This window comes from Lepus europaeus, chromosome 8 (genome assembly GCF_033115175.1).
Source record: "Lepus europaeus isolate LE1 chromosome 8, mLepTim1.pri, whole genome shotgun sequence".
Taxonomy (NCBI): Eukaryota; Metazoa; Chordata; class Mammalia; order Lagomorpha; family Leporidae; genus Lepus; species Lepus europaeus.
This window is the reverse complement of record NC_084834.1, coordinates 93,295,161-93,321,741: the sequence shown is the minus strand read 5'-3', so window position 1 is coordinate 93,321,741 and position 26,581 is coordinate 93,295,161. Positions and strand designations below refer to the sequence as shown.

The 26,581-nt window shown below is 38.5% G+C and overlaps 1 protein-coding gene across 1 annotated transcript in view; it reads left to right on the top strand.

Moving 5' to 3' along the window:
- Positions 1–26,581, top strand: part of MAPK10 (mitogen-activated protein kinase 10) — a 456,407-nt gene that overhangs the window by 419,166 nt on the left and 10,660 nt on the right. Inside the window, exons 13-14 of the mRNA XM_062199183.1 lie at positions 19,889–19,952; positions 21,876–21,953. Of these exons, the coding sequence (XP_062055167.1) occupies positions 19,889–19,952; positions 21,876–21,953 (142 nt within the window). The remainder of the gene's footprint in view (positions 1–19,888; positions 19,953–21,875; positions 21,954–26,581) is intronic.

Below are 26,581 nucleotides of genomic sequence, written 5' to 3'. Positions count from 1 at the left end.
CATAAAATTATTACGGCCCTTTCTAATGGCAAGATGGTAATAAGAATGATAAAAAACACTTTCATAACTTGCTGAAGGTATAATATGAGACACACAGGGTCATCTGTAGAACAGTGGCCCACAGTCTCTGTGAAAGAGAATGAACTGTGTTGTTTATGAAAAATAATTTTAATTGTTAACCAAAAGACGCCCCTCCCCAACACACCATTTCTAATTCCAAGGAGAATCTGATTTCTATCTTTATGTGCTTTTAAAAAACTGAATTCCTTTCATGTTCCTCTCTGAAGGAAGTGAGGAATAAAATAACTTTGCCTCAGGCACTTTAACTGAAATTTCTCATTGGAGAAGTATGTTGTTTTGTACTAAGTTCAGCAGAAAGCAATTGTGGTGATTTTGTCTCAGGATGTGTGTGCCAGAACGCTGTTTACCAGGAGCAGCAATCTGTCACCACTTCTTTTTCTGAAGCAGACTTGCCCACCTTCAGCGCTCTGTTGCCTTGTGACTCCATTGTAGTCACAAAGAAGAGTTCGAGTCTATTCAGAATTTTTACACATGCATAAAGCAGTTCTTAAGTAATGAGTGGCTGGCTCCCCATGAACGGAAGGCTTAGCTACAATCTAAACAAAAACTTGGCTTGCAATGAATTAGTTTAAAATATAGTGACATATAGCCTACTTTGCCAAACCAAGGGATTCTGGGAGTAGGGAACCTACTAAGATGTGTGGAGTGTGAAACCAAGATCACAGCACAGGGAAGGAATTGAACACAATGGAAGCCACTCAGGGCAACACTTAGACGACCTGCACTCAAGGTCTTGACTAACTCACCTACATACTTGTTGAGTTTCAATTAGAGACCGCCATTGAGGATTCATTAATTTTAATATTAATAATATTAATTCATTATTAAAACCACACAATTCCTATTCAGTAGGTTATAGACTAGTAGATGAACAAATAAGATGTTTCAGCTACTCTAATAAATTCCAAGAAAAGAGAAGCACAGATATTTTAAAGCACAGAGGAATAATGTGTAACTCTTAAGCAGAAAAGGTTTTCAGGAGGAGGTGTGAGCTGGGATCAGAGGGATGGGGGTGGGGCAGGCACTTGGCCTAGTTGATAAGATGTCCTACCCCATACTGCAGTGACTGATTCCTGTTTGTGGCTCCTGACCCTGGCTTCCCGCTAATGCAGACTCTGGGACGCAGCAATGGTGGCTCAAGGACTTGGGTCCCTATTACCCATATGGGAGATCTAGATTGAATTCCTGGCTGCCAGTTTTAGTGTCAGTCTAGGCCTAGCTATTACAGGTATTTTAAAGAGTGAACCAGCAGATGGGAACACAAATAGTCTCTCTCCCTCTCAAACAAATAAAATTTAAAAAAATGAACAGGTGAGAGTTAGGGAGATGAAGGGAGTGTGGATGAATGGGATCATGTAAGTAAAAGCCCTAGAATGCTCACAGGCAGGTGAGAACAGCGACCAAGCATACTTGAGCACCTGGCAGATAAGTCAATGTGCCTGGAGAAGGAAGTGCTGAGAAATGCAACTCGAGGTGTAAGCATCAGGGACAGGCAAGGAAGCATCTTTAAGTCACCCCCAGCTAGTGTCCAAGCTGAGGGCTGGGGATGCAGCAGAGGGATTTTAACCAGGGAGTCACATAATGAGATTTGTGCTTAGACGGATCATTCTGTCTAGCTGGAGGGATGATGAGTGTTAGTGGAAAGACCAGTTAGGAAGCCAGTTAGGAGGAGATGATGACAAAATGGATTCTGCGCCAGTGGGGACGAGGGGAGGATGGCAGCCACAGAGATGTTTTCTTATCCCATGAAACATCCCAGCTAAGCATGATGCTTTAAAGGATGCAATATGTGAAAGAGCTCAGTGAACTTTGAAAACATCTGATGTTATTAAACAAGTGTTTTTATGGGTGTAATTGAAATATTTTAAGTGTGACAGTTTTGATCTGTGTGACCTTAGTGAAGTGAAAATGCCATTTATTTCTATCATGTTAAAAAAAACTCAATTACATTTGCTTTTGTTTAAAATTAGTTTTTAGAATATTTCACTATTGAGTGAAAAATGAGTGCTTTGTTTTTAAGAAAGTGCACTAAAATGATATGGACTCATTAAATGGAAAAGTAGGACCAGTGGTAATGCCTTCATTTATGATATTAATTTATGATTGTGTTTGTTTTTTCACCTGTTTTTCCCTGCCTTAACATACCTGAGAGATATAGTTATGAATTCATTACAGCCATCACCTCATTACCTCATTAATGCTTGTAAAGCGGATTCTTGACAGACTGGGGGTTATGTCAGATTCTTGTGGGCACATTATTAAGTGGAAATGATCCCTCACCCTCAGAGGTGTTTCTGTTCCCCATCTCAAAGCCATCGTAACACCTGTCTCCATCACAAATATCCTAGAAATTTTTGCTCTAAGAGATACTCAGCGATAACATGTTTTGTCTCATTTATTTACATCATCCATGTAACGATGTATTCTTAAAATACAATAGATTCTCAGAAATGTTCATAGAATAAATGGAAGGCTTGAATCGTTTTCATATTGACTGCTTGATTTGCTTTTCCAGCCATGCTTGTGTTCCCCAATACTCCAGTCAAAAGAACCCCTACTACTACCTCCAGGTGTTGTTACTCCCATTTAATGGGATTTAAAAATGATTTTAACAAATCCACAGCTAGACACTGAGATTCTCAGCCAGTGCTCAGTTCCCTTTGTCACAATATCCTTTAAAAAGTCTATTTTTTCTCACAGAGAATGTCATGAAATGATTAATAAGATATTTATGATATAAATAAATTCATAAAAATGCCACTTTTTTCTAATAAATGTATTCGGTCTAAATGTGATACGCAAATGCTTCTCTGTGTAAGGTACCAAATATATTGAATCTATAGAGATAGAAGCCACAGTTATTATAAGATTAGTGGAAGTCTTTATACCTGGTTGAAATACACCATTAACCCAGAACCTTTATGTCATGTTATAAGCTTTTTCAGAGAGATCAAAGGAAAAAATAAAGATTGGCAATGAAGATAAAAGTTAGATATTTTAAAATTTATAAACTGAAATGCTACTAAATTTTAAGTTAAAATGTAATAGTATTCCTCTAATGACAGTAAAATATATTCAAATCAGTTTTCCTCAGTGAAGTTTCTAACTCTAACTACATTTTAGTATTCACTGTGAATTCATAACCCCAGGCTGGTCACTGATGCTCACTGGAGGAGTGTGGTTTTCTGTGGTTAATGACTCTAGGATGGCTCAGTATTGGTTCACGTTACTGATAGTGGAGTGATCAAGGTCCTTTTCCCCTCGTTCATTTTGCCTCTGTTTTGCTCCTGTAGGGCAGAGTGTAAATGGCATATGGACTTAATAGGCTAGCTCAGCAATATGTGTATTGAAAGTGATGATTTTCCACCTAGAACTATTTTTCTAGTTCCTTTGTAGCTCGTTTTTAGTCTGTAATACATCATTGAGGCTAATGTTGTCTTTTGCTGGTAGAAAGGAAGCCTTACAGCAAAGCCATTGCTTCGCGGAGTTTTAAGTTAGCTGTTTACCTGCAGAAACATCCTCATGCCATTATCATGTCACACACTACGCTGAAGTCCCTTGGCAGCAGGAGTTCAGCTTTAATCCACCAAGTGCTGAGAATGGTGAGAGTAGTGACTGACGCACTGTGTGTCCTCAATAAACGTTACTTGAATTAACTCTGCTGTGCTGTGCTGTCCACTTCTTGGTGTTTACAAACCCTTTCTCATACTCAATCTTATCTAAGATTCAAAAATCCATCAAGTTATGCTTTTCTTCAAAAGGTCTTATCAATATACCCTGACTTGAATCACTCCTGTCTGCCTTTGTTTGTACAAATATCCTCTCTACCCTGGAAACCGTCAGAGTTATTTCCCAGCTCCACTTTCTTCCCCCAGTGGCTTCCTCTGCAGAGTGCTTAGAGCTTACTTTCCATTTCAGATGTGGAACAGGCCACAGAACTCCACAGCTGAAACTCTGCAGTGACTTCTCATCCCATTTACAATAAAACTCAAAGAACTCATTGGGGCTCAGGGCTCTCTACTCCAGTGATTTTTATTCTTACAGCCCAGAGCATGAAAGGTATTTCATATTGCCACTCAGCATGTCTTTGAACACATGTGCACACACATGCACACACACTCAAAAGCAAAACCTTCATACGCTGATATTTTCTATCTCAATCTACTCTTCGTGGTTACATTGAAAGGTGCTAATGTCAATGTCCCTCAATTTGCTTTCATGATTACAATTTGGAAAATATTGTTCCACTTGATCTAGTCCATGCTTGCTTTTCTGATTTTGTTTTCTGTGCTTCCCTTTTTCACCCTGTTCCAGTGCACTGGCCTCCTTGTGATTTCCTTCCCAAGCCAAGCATGTTCCTTCACTGGAATCTCTGTACTGAAGTTCCTTCTGCCTGGAACATTCTTCCTCTGGTTGTCCACTTGGCTCCCTCCTTTACCTTGTTCAAATGTCCTCTTCTTAAAGAAGCCTTCTTAACCTTCTTATCTAGAACAGAACTTCATTACACTCTAGCAGCTTAAAATTTCTTCTCCATATTTTTGTGGTTTGATATTATATATCTCGTTTTATTATCTGTCTCTCCACTAGAATTTAAGATTGACAAAGAAAGACTGACTTCGATGCATTGCTCTATCCCAAGAATCTAGAACACTATCTGGACCTCAGTAATCATATAATTAATGTTTGTTCATGTGTGAATGCAACTTTACAATTGGAGACAGTAAGGCTCATGGATGTTAATGGATGTTAAGCATCTTAGCTAAGATTGTGTGGCTCATATGTGTACATACGTAGCTGGAATATTTTTGGTTTTTAAAATCATTTTAATAGTGTCCAATACATCATCATTTATTTCATATCTTTAACTTAAAAAGTTTTCCTATTAGTACATATCCCATAGTACATTTTTTTAACACAATAATTGTTCTTCATTCCTTTGTTCATGCTATATTTGTTGAATACATTGCTGTGTGATACTGCTGAACAAACATACCTTGTCTTCAGCTCTTTTTCTCACAGTCTAGTGAAAAGCCAAGCAAGAACATTTTAAGTGATAAGTAGTCTACTTGTTAAGTTTATTGTACAATGGAAGCACATAGAAAGAACTCAGTTCAGTAATGTGGTTAGAGAAGGCTCCTTGGAGGTAATAATATCTAAACAGAAGCATGAAACGTAAAGCAGGGATTATTCAAGTGAAGAAAGATGGGCAAAAAACCAGGGTTAGGAGAATGGCAATTCTTTGAGAGTGGCTCAATGTGCTGGAGTGAGAAAATATTTGGGTCTGGAACCAGAAAAGCAGCACTATTATGGACCATTTACTGTATAATTGGATGAAGGGAAGCTTTAAATAATGGAGAACGGCACGAGATTTGAACTCTCTGAAGGTCAGTACCTCTGCAAAGTGGTGCCGCGGTAGGGAAAAGCACAGTGGAAGGCAGTGGAATGGATTTGTAGGAACAAAGGTCGGAACTGACAGTAGACATGGACAGAAGATTCAAGACACATTTGGAAGCTAATAATCAACATGAATTGTGAATAATTAGACCTGAGGTCTAAGGGGGAAAAATTCAAGGATGACTAATTACACATAGTAGTTCATTAATCCGTATGTGTTAAATGAATGAATTGAAAAAGAAAGATTTATGACTTGGGCACTGGGTGTTTGTGGTACAATTACTGAGCCTGTTAAGTTTAAAGAACTATAGAAAATCTGATTTTCAAGGGTCAGTAAAGAGAATTTCCATCGTCAAGACATGATTATACTTTTTTAATGATGGAAAGCTAATACATCTGTGACCTAACATCTGAGAAAACTACAGAACAGCATGAAAAATAGGAAAAACTGAACTGAACTTCCTTGTGAAGCCACTGGAGCATTATTTAATTAAACTTTCTCATTTCACTCAGTTCACACTATAATTAAAATTTGCCTTAGCAGCTTTCAAAAGTTCCTCTGGTCACTTAGTGCTATGATGTCCCCAGGCAAAATTAGTGCTTTCCAAGCTCAATAGATTATAATGTAATGGTTTGCATATTTTAAGATCTCAAGAGAGATCTGTTAAATTACCTGTTATATTTGTTCCACATTTGGAATCAATCTTCTCCTGAATAAAGTAGTATATGGAGCTCACTGCAAATGAAATGACTTGCCCAAGGTCACTCAACCTGCCAGTAACCAAGTCGAGGTGTTCTGAGTCCACTGATCCTTTCAGGAAACCTAGGATTTATTCAAGAGGCTCAGAGACTATCATCACTTGTTGGTCTATAGGCTGCAGTTCATCATGAGATACAAATCTTATGTCCCTACTTGATTATAACTGGCAAATCTCTTTGTCCTGTTCTTCAAAATCATAGCATGCGATGATATCTATACAAAAACCATTTTATACCACTAAAAATATAGATATCATTGAAGTTTGAGAGAAAAGAAATTACTCTCTCTAGAACTGTTTCTCTTGCATCTGTGAATCATATTCAGACAAATGACAAGCCTTTCTTCTATTACCATTACACATGGTTAGAGCTGAGGTCTTAATCTTGGCTACATGTTGTAACCACCTAGGGAGTTTTAAATTATCTAAATGCCAAGACCTCCATTTCTCATTATCTCTGGGGGTGAGATCCAAGCATTAGTATTTGTAAAGCTCCTAGATGATTTTAATGTGCAGCCATTGTTTTGTTGAGAGCAATTTGAACTCATTTAGAAGCACCATTTACTTAATGTTTTCCTTTTTTCAACCACAAGGTGGCAGCATCACAATACAAGTACAGTACACATTCTGACCATCATATCGAGTGCACATAGATATTTGTATCTGTAATACAAATTAATAGTATTTTTGAGGGTCACACCCACCAGAACAGCATTGATATTTTCCCTTCTGCTGTTCTCTGTTTGTTTGCCTAAGAAAACTTTTAGCTAAATTTGTTTCATCAGGTTAAATTAGCAAGAACTATGTTGGGTGGAAAATGTCCAAGAGTGTATATTTGATAATCAGGTAGCTTCGAGTTTAAGTACTGTCTCTGCCACTTACAGAGAGATTGCTTCCTCTCTATGTGCATTTGTTCTTTACATAGAAGAGGAAGGTGGCCTGGGGACTGCATGAGATATCATATGGACATCAGCTGTGTATGGCTGGTACTAGGAGGAGGATGGTGTTGAGGAGAAAAATGATAGCCCTGTGATACCATCAGTCACACAAAGTCAAAAAAAAAAAATCCAGGACACAGTTCTTTTTTGTTTATGGTCTTCTTTTCTATATGTGGATCTCTGGATCTCTTCCTTCCCTGTGTGTCTTACTTTTCAGTTTCCACTAATGATTTCTTCCTAAAAATTAACATGTTCTTGCCTCTTTGATTTCAAAGAACCAAAGAGACAAGCCGATGCATTTGTATGCCACCTTTGCCTTTGTCAAGGAAGTGACATCTACCTTTATAGCCGAGTCTTTTTTTAAAGGTCCTTGTTTACTCATAATTTCTCTAGTTCACTTCTTAAACTTGGGAACTGGTTTCTCTGAAATCACTAGTAGCCCCCTAGATGCCAAGTCCAAGGAGAATGAGCAGCTTCCGTATCCGTTTGCTTGAATAGGCTGCCAACACTCTCCCTCCTGCAGCCGCCACTGCCTAGTCTGAGTTGTTTTCTCTTGCCTTTGAATTGTGTAGTCCAGGAGTTCTCTCTTTAAGATGGTTTCTTTTCTCCACAGGCATCTCCTTTTGCACCACAGTTTTAATTTTAATTACTGCTAAATATCTGAAATATGCATATTATTTCATATGGCTGTTCTGAATTCCACATCTATGCATCTACCAGTCACTGGAATTGAAATTGGTGTCTCAGTCAACACATTGAATATTGAACTGGGCATATCATCTGCCCGCATAGAATCTCCTCTTCCTTCTCTCACTCTGTGGCACTAGTTTCCAACCAGATGACTGAACCAGATCCCTAGAAATCCTTTGATGCTGCCTCCTGTGCCCACTTAGTATCCAAGCTGTCAGGGCTACTCAGTGGATACACTACCACCACCATCCCCAAAGGGGAAAAGGAAGCAAAAACTTCTCCTGGGGATCTTCTAGCTCTTGGTCTTCGCTTCTTACCTCATTCCTACTCATTATCATAGCTCTGTCTGACTTCCACCAGAGGAGTTCTCATTAAGGTTACTAACTCTGTTGTTCCATTCATGGTTCCCAGTTGGTCCCCTTTCTTCCACTCCAGGGTGCACCAGGGCTGCAAATGATCACTTTTTAGGCCCTGCTTCTAGCAATGGGACTTGGGACAACTCAAGAGAGGAGAATAAAACTGATTAGTTTCCAGAGACAGACTATTAGATTTTCCTCCAGAATAGAGTACTTTCAGGTCATCATTTTTTTTTTTAAATTGACACACACAAACTGCACATGTCTATTATATACAATATGTTTCCAAGTATGTCAACATTATGGGATGGCTAAATTGAACTAGTTTTTGTACCCTTCCAGCAACATCTCCCAAAACTTTTCCATCCACTCCAGATCCTGGTAACCATTGTTCCACTCTCTACTTCTAAATTAAAATTTTACATGCCACATATTTGAGATTGAGTGATATTTGTCTTTCTGTACCTGACCTATTTTATTTAACCTAATGTTTCTAGGTTCATCCATGTCATTGCAAATGATAGGATATCCTTCTTCTTCTATTTTGTTAAATGTTATTGATTTTATTCACGAGACAGAAAGACACAGATGGGGACAGAGAGTTTCCATGAGCTGATTCACTCCCCAATACCTGCAATGGCTAGGGCTGAGCTGGGCTGAACCTGGAAATCAGGAACTCAGTGCAGATCTCCCATGTGAGTGGAAGGGACCCAACTTCTTGAGCCCCCACTGCTGGCTCTGCATTAGCAGATGTGCCTTAGCGGGAACTGGGGTTGGGTGCTGGAGCCAGGACTTGAGCACAAACTCTGGTATGGGATGTGGGCACATTAACCGGCGTTTTAACTGCTAGGCCAAAGGCCTGTCTGCTACTTTTATTGAGGCTGAATTATCTCCACTATTGTGAATAATGCTGCGATGAACATTTGAGTGCGAAGATCTCTTAGGTTTATTTATGCATTTGAAAGGCAGAGAAAAAGAGAAGGAGAGGGAAAGATCTTCTATACACTGGTTCTCTCCCCAAATGGCTACATGAACCATGTCTAGGGCAGACTAAGGCCAGGAACTAGAAACGCTATCCTAGTCTCCCACATGTGTGACAGAGGCCGAAGTCCTTGGGCCATTTTCTGCTGCTTTTCCAGGCACATTAGTAGGAATCGGATCAAAGCAGAGCAGCCGGGACTCAAACCAATCCTCCGGTATGGGATGCCAGCATGACAAACTGTGGCTTAATCCACTGTACCACAAAGCTGGCCCAACTATCTTTTTTTTTTTTTTTTTTTTTTAAGATTTATTTTATTCATTTGAAAGCCAGAGTTAGAGGGAGAGAGAGATCCTCCATCCACTGGTTCACTCCCTAAATGGCCTTAATGGCCAGGGGTGGGCCAGATGGAAGCCAGGAGCCAGGAGCTTCTTGCAGGTCTCCCATGTGGGTGCAGGGGCCCAAACACCAAACACACTGCTGCTTTCCCAGGCCATCAGCAGGGAGCTGGATCAGAAGTGGAGCAGCTGGGACTCCAACCAGTGTCCATATGGGATTTTTCTGATGATTAGTGATAGTGAGCAGTTTTTAACAAATGTACTGTATATTTGTATGTCATCTTCTTTTTTTTAAAAAAAGATTTTATTTATTTACTTGAGAGGTAGAGTTTCAGACAGAGAGAGGGAGAGACAGAGAAAGGTCTTCCATTTGCTGGTTTACACCCCAGATGGCTGCAACAGCTGGAGCTTGGCCGATCGATCCGAAGCCAGGAGCCAGGAGCCAGGAGCTTCTTCCAGGTCTCTCATGTGGGTACAGGGGCCTAAGCACTTAGACCATCTTCTACTGCTTTCCCAGGCCATAGCAGAGAGCTGGATTGGAAGTGGAGCAGCTAGGACTTGAACCAGCTCCCGTATGGGATGCCGGTACTGAGGGTGGAGGCTTAACCCACTGTACCACAGTGCTAGCCCCAAAGTTTCCTTTTTTATTTCGGATTTCATTCGATTCTTATTTTTTCTTGGTTAGTTTAGCTATAGGTTTGTCAATTTGATTTATGTTTTTTTAAAAAGCAACTCTTTTGTTGATTATTTTTTCATTTTTATACTCTATATCATTTTTTTTTTTTTCTGATCTTGGCTATTTCTTTCCGTCTGCTAACTTTGGGTTTACTTTGTTCTTCTTTTTCTAGTTCCTTGAGGTGTGATGTAAGATTGTTTGTTTGGAATCTTTCTTCTCTTCTAATGTAGGTTTTTGTTGCTATAAACCTTTCTTTTAGAACTGCTAATGCTATGTGCTATAATTTAAATATGTTTGCTTTCATTTCTTTTTGTTTCAATTTTTTTTCTCATTTCTCTTTTAATTTATTCTTTTACCCATTGGTTGTTCAAGAACATGATGCTTAACTTTTTGAGCATTTGTAAATTTTCAGAAATTCCCCGTTATCTCTAGTATCATATAACTGTGATCAAAAAATGATTCTTGATGTGATTGTAAGCCTTTAAATTTTGTTAAGACTTGTTATATTGTGGCCTAACATATGATCTATCCTGGAGAAAGTTCAATAGGCTCTTGAGAAGGGTTTGTATTCTGTAATTATGCCAAGGCTTTGGAAGACTCTTGAGTTCACAAACTCCGACCTTATTTAGACAAGGCCATAGTCAAAGTGGAAGTTCTCTCTCCTCTCTTCAGAGAAAGGTACCTCCTTCTTTGATGGCCTGTTCTTTCTACTGGGATCTCACTCACAGAGATCTTTTATTTAGGTCATTTTTTAGCCACAGTATCTTGGCTTTCCACGCCTGAGAAACTATTAACTTTTGTTTGTCTGGGACAGTCTTTACTTCTTCATTTCTGAAAGACAGCTTTGCTGAGCGAAGTGGGTTTTTTTGGTTATTTGTTTAGTACTTTGAATATATTAAATTACTTTCTTCTGGCCTGTACAATTTCTGTTGAGCAATCTGCTGCAGGATAGAACCTTGCTGGAGATCCTTGACCTTCTTGGACCTGAACATTTATATCGTTATTCAGATTTGGGTCATTCTCTGTTACTGTATCTATAAATAAACTCCTTCTCCTTCTGTCTTCCCTTTACTTCTTGAACTTCTATGACTTGAACATTTGCTCTTTTGTGACATTTCTTAAATACTGTAAACTTTCTTCACACCTTTTCATTCATTCATCCTCTGACTTTCTGAAGAGACTTCACAAAGTTCATGGAAAATTCACATTATCCTTTAATTCCATTTTCCACTAACTTTTTGAAACGGCCTCATATATTTTCAAATAATGAGTCTTCAAGTCCACAGAGTCTTTATTATGACGGATCAGTTTTGCTCCTGATGCTCTATATTGCCCAGTTCAGCGCTTGAGGAGTTGCAGAGCCTGGGTTCGCTGGGGCTGCACCGAGGCCGGCTCTGCTGGGCTGGTCTGTGGGATACTGTCTGGCAGCAGAGTGGACCTGGAGACTCAGGCTGAGGTGGCCTTGAGGTCCTGGGACTTCAGGGGATCTGGAGCATGTATCCAGCTCAGTCTAGAGGCTGGATCTGGCTAGGAGTGTCAGCCTAGTGACTAGGACTTCAGAGGTCACCCTGGTGCTAGCCTGCGCCTATAGCCTGGGGCTACGGGAGTCAGCTCTGTGCTGGGGTTGCCTAAACTTTGGGGTTCTCAGGTTGGCCTGGCGGTGGGGTAGCCTGAAGCCTGAATCTGTTTCATAAGCCTGGAGCCTGAAAACAGGGCAAGCCTGGAGACTTGGGCCGTGGGTCCTGGTCTAGGGTCTGAGCAGCAGTAGGTTTTGCTGGGGTGTGCTGTGTTGGGATCTGAGGCAAAATCTGTTGATCACCTCCCTCTCCTATTCCCACCTGGGGGGCTTCTGTCTCCAGGCTGTGCTATCAAGGGTTGAGGGAAGGATGACGCATGTAATGTTAAACTGTCCCTTCTTCCCTCTTCAATGTCTCTTTTCTTATTTCTGAGCCACACTAAAGTGCTACAGTCCCCTGGCTTCCTTAGCTCTTGTGAAGGCATGCCCGTGTGTGGGTTGTTGTTCCAACTGGTGTTCCTCTGGGAGGAAGAGTGCTTAGCTCTACTCTGCCAACTTGCTGACATTTCCTCCATTTCTCAGGCTTTTCAAAGGAGTTTATTTTCATCTGTAATATTAAATCAATTGCTATTCAAGAGCACAGACATATTTCCTAAAATGTTAAAAATCAACTGATAGTGCAGTTCAAATCACCATGTGTCTATTTTTAAAAGGCAATTGGAATTTTTGTTGATTGAAAACCAGGTTATTGCTTAAAGGTCACATCATGGAGAAACTATGTAACTGTAGAAAAATAACTGTACCTAGTTAATTCTTTGGATACTGTGTGTATAGCTAGCACACTTTCATTACTTTGATACTTTGTTAGTAAAACTATTTCTGAAGCAAATATCCCCATTTTGGGCAGTACACTTTCATTGGTGCTATAGGTAATATAAATTTTAGAAAAAATAATTAAACGTGCTGAACTGTGCCACTGATCAAATACTTCACATTATTTACTGCTACATAAAGTTGTTTTCTACATCTTTATTTGAAAATCAGGAGGTGAACATTTTAAGTTTTATTTGTGCAAAATTTACAATCTATGTGGAAAAATTCTGTATGTATATATTCAAAGAAATATAAAATTCAAATTTTGCATATTTCATTAAATAGACTTGCTGATCTTGTAACTTAGTTCTAAAATATACCCTCTATGGTTAAAGTCTTTCAATAAACCATGCATTTTTTTTGACAATCATCCAACTGCCATGGTTGGTAAGAAAAACCAGCATGTTTCAACAGACACATTACCATTTGCTTTGATCCAGCTGCTGAATTAATAGGGAATGCACAGACTGAAAAACAGTGCTATTTAAAGCTTCCTCTGGCATTTTAAACAAGGCAGCAGAGCACAGAGAGATGCTTAATTAGGGCCACAGAAGCAGAAGACAGACACCAACAATGCGATGATTGTCATATGGTTCAGAGCGGGACCAGTGCAGAAGAAAATTTCACCTCAGTACTCCCAGATGGATGAAAGGAACAACCTTGTACAACTTGGATTATCTGGCTCTCATCTCTTTTGAGATGCATGTGTTCAGAGGTCTTGATGTCTACAAAAACCATTTTGGAATCTAAGTGTTGACTGCTTTTCTGATCAATGCCAGATCTAGCTATATGTGTAGACTGACAGAAATTTGGAACACAGATCAGAGATCAGAGTGGCATCCTCAAATTTGTCTTTGATGAAAACCACTTGTATGTGTTGAATTATCCAATTGAATATTTCTTTAACTCATAAAAAATTTTTCATTCTATCTTTTCCCATAAGAGCCCACAACTTTCATTTCTAATTTTGCTACTAATGAACTCTGTGATCATGGACAAATCACTTGTGCTCTCTGAGTTTCCATATTCTCATTCACATTAAATAAGGGTGACGTTAGATAATCTCTGAACTCTATTCCATCACTAGCATTTTAGGATGCTGTTGAAAAATGGATTATCTTGAAGATTAAGGAAAGAATAAGTTCACATGTTGTACTTAATTAAGGGTATTTAAATATATAAATAAAATTGAGTCACAAGAAAAATTTAAATTTTACCTTGGGAGAAACGATTAGGGACTGAATTGATACTCATAAAGCAATCTTTTTAGTAAGAAATCATTTCCAGCAGCAAGAACTCTGTAGAATCCCTATTCCTCAATCCCAGATTTATTATGTAGACTTGGACTCCTCCATGTATTATATTCCAAGAGCCATATTTTATAGCTGAGTTTTACATTCTCAAAAAATAGAGAAAACAAGAAGAAATGCTGACCTGATGTCTTAGAGAAGAGTGCAGTTGCAATTGTTGAAACCTCAGTGGTAGACAAATACTGCAATTCAGTTTTTTTCCTCCATCCTCAAATTACTGTATACCTCAGATATTTCATATGCCATGTAGCAACATTGCTATGTGGGGTGCCCACATATTTACCCTCCCAACCGCAACACGTAAGACAGCTAGAAGCATATAATGGGAGAGTGTAAATAAGTCCAAAGACAACAAACATGAAGTAGAACATTTGGGGTAAAGTGGGAAATACACTCATCCTGTCAGCTTCTGTTTCTATGTATTGTTTTACAAAGATTTTCACTTTAAATTCACCTTGTGTTTTATTGTCCACTTATTACCATCTACTCCAGATTACTTTTTAAATTGGGTTTTAGTGGAAATACCATCACTAATTAGCTATGGGCTTTCAAGATATTTCAGAACATTTCTTTGGTAGTTTTTTGACTCTGAGGATTATTATTCTGAGGATTATAATGATTTCTTATAGACTATAAATATATAGAGAGAATATAGTGATTTCTCATAGAAAGTAACTTTTAACTAGCTAGATCACTCAGAGATCACTTCTCAAGTTCTCAAAGACCTTTGGAAGATCATATCTGAGAGCACTGTAACTCGATTTCTGCCGGTGTTACACCTGTTCTACAGTTTCATCTTTTGTTAGGCATGTACAGCACCCACATGGTATTGGAGATATTCTTTTCCTATTGTTCTAGATTTTTAGGTGCAGTTTCATATAAATGTCCTCACTAGGGATTAATTTGGATATTTCTGGGTATGATAGCAATTCTGAAGATTGCGAAATTCTCATAGGGTTCAAGGGCATCTTCCCATAGTGTCTTTTTGGTGCCATGGAAGAAAAATTATTGAGATATTTCATTTATAAGAGCTACTAATTGCCTCCTTCTTTTGAAACCCTGTGCTCACTTGATTTCTAAAATACTGCAATGCTATTATTTTACATGAATTTCTCTGAATGTTCTCTACCCTACCTTCTTAGTGTACTTATCTTATTCTGCACAATCTTTGAGACTTATTGTCTACAAAGGTCTACCTTGACCCTTTATTCATTATCTACAAATTTTCTATGAGTGACCTCATTCACTATTATGGTTTCAAGGAGCTCCCCTTGCTAATACTCTCAAGTCTATGTTGTTAGCAAACAATATTCGTCTGACCTTCATATCATATATTTAATTTTCAAATAGACATCTCTACTCACATAGCACTTAGTATCTACCTCTGTTATCAATTTCATTTCCTGTTTTCATTTTCTATTTCTTTCGATGGTTCCACCAACACTATCATCGGCTCAGCTAAGATACTGGGGAGTCATTCTACTCATTCTTCATCCACATTCAATCAAGAACCAAGTTCTGTGAAGTTTGTTTATTAATATATGTTATTTTTAAAGAGTTATTAATTTGAAAGAGTTACAAAGAGAGAATGAGAATAGAAGAGAGAATTGTTAATTATATTATTAAAAACAGTAAATATATGTGTTATTGCTGACTGTTCCAGCTTACATTTTCTGCATATTGGGATTTTTTAAGATTTATTAATTTATTTTGAAACTTAGAGTTGTTGGAGGGGTTAGGGGTGAACAAAGAGATATGGAAATGTTCCATTTACTGGTTCATTCCCTAGATGTCTGCAATGGCCAGGGCTAGGCCAGGAGCTTCATCTGGGTCTTCCATGTGGGTAGCAGGGGCTTAAGCCCTTGTGCCATATTCTGCTGCTTTTACAAGGCCATTAGCAGGGAGCTGAATCAGAAGGCAAGCAGCCTGGACATGAATAAGTGCCCATATAGGATACTGGCATCACAGGCATGCTACACCACAACCCTGGCCTCGACATGAATTATTATTGAATTTATATCTTCTATCCATCCTAACCTTTCCTATCTCAATCAGACCTCTCTTCTCCCACATGTTTCTCTTCAATCTAGTCATAGATTTGGCCATGCCATTCTCTTATATTCTTCAGTGGTTTCTCTTATTCAGTAAGAAGTCTTTGTTGGGTATGTTGATACATAAGACCACCCACCCTCTGTCTAGCCTTTGCCTGTTTCTGACTACATGTGCTATATTTTATTATCACAGAACTCCTTTCAGTTTGCTTTACATGTGCATGTGCACAAACAGAAACACATATACCACCACCACCATTCTGTTGTCTAGGCTCTGTGCCTTTGCTCATCATGGCCCTTGACCTTACTCTTTTTCCTTTTACAACTTCTCATACATCTTTCACTCACTGATTGGTCTTCTTTTCTTTTTTTTTTTGAAATTTATTTTATTTATTTGAAAGACAGTGTTACAAAGAGAGATAGAGACAGAGAAAGGGGTCTTCCATCTGCTGGTTCATTCCCTAGATGGGCACAATGGCCGGAGCTGCGCTGATCCGAAGCTAGGAGCCAGGAGCTTCTTCCAGGTCTCCCATGTGGTTGCGGGGGCCCAAGGACTTGGGCCATCTTCTGCTGCTTTCCCAGACCACAGCAGAGAGCTGGATCAGAGCTGGGACTAGAACTGGTGCCCACATAGAATGCCGGCGCTTCAGGCCAGGGCTTCAACCCACTGCACCACAGCTCTGGCCCCATGATTGGTCTTATTTTCTCCAGGAAGCCAAATCTGAGTTTTGCTAGGGTTTCTCCAGTCAGCTCCCATATACTACATGTATGTATATGCATATTTGTGTACACACAAAAAATTTGTTACACTAATTGTCTGTTTTGCATCAGTCTTACCTCAGCAAAGTGTGAACTCCTTGAGGATGGCAGCCACATGATTCAATTTTGAAATCACAATTTCTGCTATAATCTGGAACATGATAGGTACCCAAGACCTTTAATTGGATGAATGAATTGAATAAATAAACAGATTAATTCTAATATTTACTAACTCACAGTGGCTACATATCTGTCCATGTGTCCATCTCATTTAATTCAAACAATTTGGATATATATGTGCAATATCACCAACATAAAATGCATCAAAGCCATATTAATTTATTGTTTATGTACTCCATAGGAATCCATGCATTAATTTCTGTAATTCTCAATATAATATAAGGGGAATCTTAGTTTTTTGGGGAATGTTACAAAAGATGGAAGTCCCAAGCTCCTAAAACTCCACACACCATCTCTAACACCTTTGCTTAGTGTCTCATAGCTGCATACTGCCTTTTGGCTTCAGTTCCTCACATGTCAATTTGTTTTAATCTGCTAACCTCTACTAAGACCCTTTCAACAAACCTCTATGTGCTATTTCTTTATTCCCACTTCACATTTTTTTTAACTTAGATTGTTACCTTGCAACAAAGAATCCATCCTATTTAATTACATAAGGGAAAGAGACCTTCTGAGCAATCAAACCTCAGCTTCTCTTTAGCAGGTGGCAGCAGGGAATGTTACAGAGCATCCTGTGCTAATCATTGCTGCCCAAATGCATGTGTGTGTGTGTGTTATCACATTACTATTAGGATTATTGGCCAATTACCATTGTATATAGTCCTATAGAAGACATCTTTATGTGAATGTACCCTTCCACTGACAGTGGCAATTGCATCTCCTCTTGAAAGAAAAAAAAAAAAAAACCTAAACCTGAACATATAATCCATTTGCAGAGGCCCCTGACAAATAAGTGTAAATGCAAATGTGGTTAAAGCAGCCCTCTAGGCTTATTGAAAGCAAACATCTTGGACTCGGAACTTTGCTTTCCCTCTCTGTAGTTTGTTTGTGGTTAGAGTCTATGTACTTCGTGCTTCATGCATCAGCAACAGCTGTACACTGAAGCTCCAAGGAAAACCTCCCCAAAATAGCTCTGTTAAAAAGACAAAATGGAATCTGGGAACTTTGGCACGAAGTATACTCTTGAGCCCTGTTCAGTTTTGAAACTTGAATGGAAAATTACACTGCATGGTGAAGGCAGTCATGCAGGATTCTGATGAACTGAGTCTATTGTTAGAATAAGAGAGCTGAGAGTTCTGAGAGCTGGTACACACTGTGTCCCGCAGACATCCTGGGCAGTGATCCAAGCACAGTATTGCAGATGCTCAAGGAGAAGCAACACAGGAAACCTGTCACTTGGCAAAACATCTTTACAGGACCAGAGTTGGCCTTTGCATCAGCTTACTCAGATAACAGTTCCACAAGTTTCCAAAAATAACTTCATTTTACTCATTAGAACATAACACTCCTATAATAGTGCCCTATGACTTGATATGGAAGGTCGTATGTCAGCTAAGCCCAGTGGGCCATGCCTGGCCACACCAATTCCCTCATCTTTACTTGGTCAGTGGTTTTATGTTCTCACCAGTGTCGCAGGGTATGACGGAGGGCTCATTGAGCTGACTGCTGCTGAGTAGAGCTGCAGGTAGCCACATCTGAATTGCAGGAGCTGGTTTCAATCCTTCTGCCCCAGTAGCAAGCACTGGTGCAAAATCAGTGTCAGGCCCCATCATAGCTACTTCTCAGCTTCTCAGTATTGCGCTAAGTTGCCCTTCTACAACTGGACAAAGTTTTCTAGTTTCATATCCAGCTCTCCTACAGGTTACAAGGCTGCCCTAGTATGCTATAGCTGGGGTAAGTATCCATAGTCTGTTGTGATTGAGAGCACCAGAAACTTTGAATGGGGTGAAGGAGGTCTGCTATGGCAACTAGGGGCTGCTCACCGGCCAGAGACCCTCTCCGAGAACTCAGAACCTTTCTCAGAAAATCTTTGTCCAAAGTCTTCCTTATGAAAGCCATTTTGAGAGATCCATGACCTAATAAGCCTAAGGCACCCATTCGAGTAACGTTTAGTTTCTCAGAACATCATTTCTTTTGGAATGCCAGACAAGGATGATTTCTAGGGTCCTGTCTTGGGGCACCAGAAATCTGAGAGCTCTTCTTTGCACTCCTGCCAGTGTCAGCCACTGTGCCTCATGTCCCCACTTTCCTCTAACTCATAGTGACTGATGGTTCTAAGACATTTTTTTCCCTTTTCCATATCTCCTGAGTTGGAACTATCTTTTGTAGCCATCACAATAGACCTCCTCAAGTCTAACTATCAGGGAGAGGAGGTTTGGGATTTCAAGATCCTCCTTCTTGGAAAGCAGTAGGAATGTTCAATGTCTCCTTTTCCGTATTTGAACTCCACGTAGGAAGAGGAATACTGACGGAAGGCCCTGTCACATGATTTCTCCCAGAGAGGCCCAACCAAGGGGCCTGGCAGAGGTCCAAGGTGACCCATCTCTCTAGTCAGCTCACACTTTCTTCTGGAAGGAAAAAAAATCTTAAAAATGATTTAAATATAGGGCACACAACTGTCTATAATGGTGTGTTATAATTCTTTAAAAGAAGTGACAGGTTAATATATCTAAATATTTCTTTATATTGGGACCTCGTACTATGATTTATTGAAAGATATGTGTTCTTCTTCAAAAGGTCTAAAAATAGAACAGTCTTATCAGTCTGCTGTAGTTTCAGTTCAGTTCTGAGCAGGTGAACAGAGAAATAGCTGCTCCTGAGCCTTGTAATCAAGTGTCTTGTTTGTTTTGTAAAAGATCAGGCACTATTTGCTTAGGTGTGTGTTCTACGCTTGAAGGTGTCTGGAAGTGAGCTGTCAGGATTTGCGTTCTGCTGACTTATGTAGCTGCCAAGTTATTTACTGACAGCGAGTATCTTTATAAATAAATCATTCATACATCTGTGGGGGAATTTTAACTTCTGAACTACAAGATTTATATAAGATTTGATCATCACCCAACTTAACGAATAGAAAGGTGTTCTCATGTGTCGTGGGAGTCTGCTTATGTTAGTTCTTACACTAAGTTTCTTACCTGCCTTCACTTTGCAGCCTCCACCTCAGATATACGACAAGCAGCTGGATGAAAGAGAACACACCATTGACGAGTGGAAAGGTGACTCTTCTGCTTTAAAAAATGTTTATGTTTTGCTTTATTGGAACTCATAAAGTAGCCTCAAGGTTATTCTTTGAAAACCAATTTGCTAAAAAATAATTTTCTAATTGTACCATCTTAGATCATTTTAAAAGCTCCTAAAGCCCCCTTGATCTTTTCACAGGAGTAGCAATGTTGCATTTCTTCAAGAATGAAAGGAATTAATGACCAATACCTTTTAAATAGAACTGATTGTCAAAGTATTTGTTACAGTAGGGGCTCCAGTTCAGAATTTCAGAATGTAAGTTTCTATGTTTGGACATAAAATTATATAAAGCATCTAAAATTTAAATTATATATGAGGCAGTTTTAGACTTTAGAAAATGAAAGATAGTTGATATTTGAATTCATTCAATGTATATATAGGATCTAAAAATTTGAATATAAAATATATGTGTACCTAAGAGACCTATTTCTCTTTTGAAGTAAGGATGTATTCATTTATTCATTCATATTTTTTGAAATACACACTGCATCTTCCAGTTTATACTGAGGTTGAAACAAAGCAGAAAAAGATGCTGAACAGAGAAAAGAATTGTTGAACTTGTGTAAATAACTATAGAGCAAAATAAATATGAGAAAGCTAAACGTAGTTATAACAGATGATCAGATCAGAATGGACATGAACCTAAAAAGATGATCTGAAGGGAAGGGACTTTTGAGTCACTGTGAAGGAATTAATAAGTGTAATTAGGAAAAGACCAGAAGGCACATTAGAGGAAAACAAAGGCTAAGAGAAAGCAAAACATGTTATAAAGATAAAAAAGGGCCTCAACTGATGAAGAGGTCATGTTTGTGGATGTGGAAAAATGAACACATACAAAAGAGGATCAAGTCAAGAAGGCACCGATGGCTGATGGGAAATGCTTTAATCTAAGTAAGGATAGGAAGGTACTCACAGAGGCCGGGGAGTGACTGATTATTGTTTGAAGAAGATCAAGACTAAACTGTGAGAAACTGGAGCAAGGAGTACCTGTAAGGGATGATGATTTCATAAATTGCAAACCATCCACCCAGAAATGGATGCCAGTTTGTGAATGAACAAAATAAATCTTTTATTATAGTAGATTTTAGGCAAATTTAGATGTACAAATCCAAGAAATGAGTCAGGAAAGTCTGTGAAGTAAGAGATGAAAGTTTGAGGACTTGTTACAGTTTAAAGTCATGAGAATGTGACCAACTCTTAGGGAGTCAGTATAAAAGAAAAAGGGGTCTTCAAAACCAGAGACATTGAACTTCTTAGTAGATAAAGCTAGGATGCATCAGAAGTGCCCACAGAATTTAGAATGTGTCTTCTTCATACATTTAGTTATTCAACTGCCTTTTTAAAAGACTTATTTATTTATTTGAAAGTCAGAGTTATACAGAGAGAGAAGGAGAGGCAGAGGCAGAGGCAGAGACAGAGAGAGAGAGAGAGAGAGAGAGAGAGAGAGAGGAATTCCATCCGCTGGTTCACTCCCCAGATGGCTGCAATGGCCGTAGCTGCACCAATCCAAAGCCAGGAGCCAGGAACTTCCTCCCAGTCTCCCACACAGATGCAGTGTCCCAAGGACTTGGGCCATCTTCTGCTGCCTTCCCAGGCCATAGCAGAGGGCTGGATTGGAAGTGGAGCAGACCTGACTTGAATCGGTGCCCATATGGGATGCTGCAGGCGCAGCTTTACCTGCTATGCCACAGTGCCTTTTAAAGTCCCTCCTTTTGCCAGTCTCAATGCTAATTGTAAGGGAATATAGAAATAGAGTGAAAGAATCCCAAAAGATTATTAATGTACTCAGTGCCTTTAGAACATTATTATTTGTCATTAAGTAATTAATTTCTCTGTGGACTAATGAGCAATTTGTTATTGTTGTTTTTGATAATAACATGCGTATTTGTTCCTTACAGAACTTATCTACAAGGAAGTAATGAATTCAGAAGAAAAGACTAAGAATGGCGTAGTGAAAGGACAGCCTTCTCCTTCAGGTACTCACTCCCAGTGAATAACCAACAAACCATTACTTGTCTATTTTCTCAACCCTCACGGAGGGGTTGCAGCCAGTAACACTGCTCAGAGACCGTATGAACGTATTGTTTGTCCATGAAGATTTAATTTGATTTCTTTTGACACTTAGTATGGTACTCATTCTGATTATTTGGACTATAGTGACTCAGCAGAAAAGTTCCCTGGTAACTAACTTATGGCAGTAATGAATACTGGAGAAATGTTAACATGAACTGATTAGAAGGTAAATACATGCTCTTCATCAAAATGCAAAGTCAATGTTGGGAGTCCCTCCTGTGCAAACCCTTTACCTCATTCATTCTCACTGTTTGAACTCTTCACAAAATTGATGTGATAATAAATGAAGCATTTACCAAGATAAGTTTTAATTAAAGCCAATGTGGGAAATCTTCAGTTTGCTATCTCAAGTCTCACATGCATTTGGACTTACACATATTTTGCTGTCCAGTAATATGCTTTCAAATTGCTTGAGATAATTTGCTTATACCTATTCATGCTCATCTATTTTTCCCAATATCTATTTTCTAAATATAAAGGAGTTTGAGAAAATGTGATGATTTATTTTCAGATTCAAACTACACTCAGCACATGCTGGCAAGAATGGAGTCTGAAAATGACTAGTTTATAAGAAATGATTCAGTGTCTTGCCATTAATAAACACGATTTTTTTTCCCATGTGCTTTAAATTGTTTTAAGAAAAAAGAGATAGGATGAACTAATCAATTATTCATGCTGGCACTGCTCTCTGTACTTAATATGCTCAGAGTCACTATGACATCCAAACAGATGCAACTCAGTTATGACATGTTCTTCTCACCAGTAGATTTAAAGGATATCCAATTCTTTCCCAAGTATTACATTTGTCAACTGAAATTAAGGAACCTTTAAAGTTGTCTACCATCTTGCTGTCTATACTCAGTTGTTCCAGTGTCCAGATTGACACAAGTCTATAGGAGCTGCTTCTAACTTACCTGCATTTCTTTCTGTTGTTGATGAAAGAACTCAAATAGAATCCAACAGTCTCAAGACGCCACCTACCAAAGCAGAAAGACTGCTTGACTTAAGAATTTCTATAATGGCTAGAGGTTTTGATTTTCCTATAAAAATTAGGAAACTGAATTACCAGGATCTAATAAATGGTGAACTATCTCAGGGTGATTTTAGTAGAACCTATTCTGTTCATCTTTAGCTTAAGTTTTTACTACTTCATTTCCTTTCTAACCACTCTGTTCTAAAAGACTTTTCATGTGTTTCCAGAGAATAGGACGAGAGCTTAATAGTCCAAATGACTGCGGATACAATTTTTTAGTAGATTGCTTTTGAAATATTTATTTTTAATTTTTCAAAATCATACATACACTGTAGATTCTATGGCATATTTGTATGTGATGTATTTATGTATATCATGTAGAGGCTATAGGGCAGTCATGTACTAGAGTCAAAGTTACCAGCTCACAGGGGACAGCTGTGTACATCTGTCTTCCCACCTGTGGGTTTGTTGATCTCATGTTGGTAGCTTGAAATCAGTCATGGAGGATTTGTAGTATGTAAAGTGACAGACTCTGCAAATCAGTACCTTTTTTTATCTCCTGGAGAGTCAACTGTTAAATTTTTATCAACACATTACTCCCTCTGTGTGTGTGTGTGTGTGTGTTTGAAGTAAATTATGCTAGGGAGAAATCACAATTACTAAAAAAAAAAAAAAAAAAACCAAAAAGCTTGAAAGTCATCTTTTGTTCATTTTTCATTATATTCACATTTTCTTGTTAATGTTTGCATAATTTCTTGTATTTTGTAAATAGCTAAGATAAAACAATTTCAGAAAATAGAACTCTTAGTAATCACTTATGGCAACACTGGGAATCCTGCAGGGAGTGAATAACTTAATGCAATTTCAGGAACAAAATGATACTAAAACCAAAACCCATGATATAGTGATGCTTTTAAAATGTAAACAGAAAGTTCAATGTGCATTTGCAGCATAATTTATAGGTTTGATATTTATTGTGGAATTGTTGTATATCAATAAGAAATAAATCTAAACCAGATACATTTCTAAATAAATAATTGCACTCCATTCTGTATCTGATTTCACTTGCAGAGTGATTTATTTTCAAGGATAGCTTAGTTGCTTGCCCCTGAATTGATTCATAAAGACTGCCAAAGAAACAGCAGTCTATGAATAGAAATTAATCTCCCTCTAAGAGCATTTGCTCAAGAATTTTGGAGCTAGAACAAATACAAGATGTCATCTATTCCAGCAACTCTGTTTGTTCCCCACGTCACCCGATCAGAGGGGTGAGCTCCAATAAGTAACACGACTCACTGAGAGAAGGATGCTTGGAATCAGGATGGGCAGAGATTACCCAACATCTCTAAACCCAAGATAATGCTTGGAGATAGTAATATACAACTGCTTCCTCCCCAGTCTGAAGTGTGTTCTCTGTATGGAAGTGTATCTTTTCCAGTTGGAGTCAATGATTCTAGTCTAATATATTTTTTTTAATTAAAAAAATTTCAGGCCCAAGAAGGTGAGGGTCAAGATCATACAGGTAGTGAAGGGAATATATCTTAGTGATGTCTTTTCCCAAAGAAACCTTTTATTTAAGGATTATCGACTTCATGCATTTCATGAGTATAAGTTTAGGAATATAGTGATTCTTCCCACCATGCCCACCCTCCCACCCACACTCACACCTCCTCCTCTGTGATCTTTACATTCTAATTTTTCTTTTTTCTGTCTACTTTAGTTGTTGGGTGGGTGCCAGAAAAATAATTTCTTTAAAAGAAAAGCAGGGCAACATTTTCCCCTGAAACAACGAATACTTTGCAGTTAGTAAACTTGTAGGCTGAGAATTTTTAGTGACTTGGTTACCTTTTCCATAAACCTATTTTTTGTTCTAAACAAAGTTGAGAGTAGCTAATGTTACCTTATTAGTAGTTTTACTTCTTTTAATGTATTTTTATTAACAAAATGTGTAATGCTTTATTGATGGAAACATTTTAAATTGTTCCTTCTAAAAGAGTAGTATTTATCACTTGATAGGATATCTTGGGCAAATGGATATTGTAATTAGATTGAATTCAGTTCAATTCTGTTTGTCAGATTTTCACAAACTTCTCAATAGTAAATTAGCAACTTGAGGCCAAGGGCCATGTCTTGTCTCTTATATTTGTCTTTAGTTTTATGGTTTTATATATCTTGTTGATTGCTTATATGAAAATAGACTTGAATGGGCCATTCAGTAAAACCAGAAGTAGGTGCAATCAAGGAAGCGTTTATTTTGATAAATAGAGGGTCATCTAGAAGCAAAAAAAATTTGGCCAACAGTAGTTGGCTAGTTAATATTCAACAACTATCCCTTTTTTAAAATGAAGTTGTCAGTAGCACACATTTCTATTGTGTAATTGTTCTCACTTTGACCAATTTTCAATCTAACAATGTGATATCAATAAGAAAGGCTAATAATTGGCTCAAAGAAGCCATTGAAAATCAGCTCCAGCTCAGTAGTAGACAGTATATATCCTCCTGCCACCATAACACTATGTGGAGAGGAACTATTCCCCAAAACAAGCAGACTGGTGGGAATTTTATAGAAAAAGTTTTAAAAAGGAGACCTCTTTTAAAAAATTTGTATCCAGCTATAAAAACTGAAGCCAATAGTCTACAGAGCTCTAGAAATAAAATTTACAAAGTCTTTGGAAGATCTTGAACCTTGATTGATTGACTACCGAATGTAATTTGCATTGAACATTGATATAATAGAGGGCAGGACCACTCCAACACAAAGGATAAGGATTATGGGAGATCCAACTAATGAATGAAAGAAGAGACAACTACCATGGGAAAGCCTTTCCCTCAGAGAACTTTCCTAGAAGAGTAGACATAAAAGGTATTCAAACTGAGTATCTTTTATCAAACTGGGTACTTATTCTGAGCTACGTAGTAGATATCTTGGAAAGACAGGAGAAATAAAGAAGTATAATGAAAGAAATAAAAAGAAGCAAGGGAAAATAAAGATGAGGCGATCACATAGCAAACTATATATAGTAAGGGGCTGACTTGCATGATGTACCACTCAAAATATTCCCCCAGTGGACTGAAAATACACTTAGTATTAAAATAAGTGCAATAAGAATGCTGTGTGTTTTATAAATGTAACCCGCAATGTGATCCCCTATTTTGAAGAGTTTATTAAAAGCTATGCTGGCTTTTGCTTCATTCACTTAGTGTTGTTTACTGATTTAAAAAAAATTTTTTTATGTGAAAGGGGGGCAAGAGAAGGGAGGGAAGGAGGAAAGGGGAGAGAGGGAAAGGGAGAGGGAGAGGGGGAGGGAGAGGAAAAGGGAGAGGGAGAGGTGGAGAGAGAGAGAGAGAGAGAGAGAGAGAGAGAGAGAGAGAGAGAATCTCCCCTATATGCTGCTTCACTTCTCAAACGTCTGCAACAGCTGGAGCTGGTGGAGCTGGGCTGGGCCAAAACTGGGAACTCAATCCAATTCTCCTATGTGGGTGGTGGCAGGAACCCAGTTACTTACTGCTGCCTCCCAAGGGTGTACATTAGCAGCAAACTGGAGTCATTAGACATTA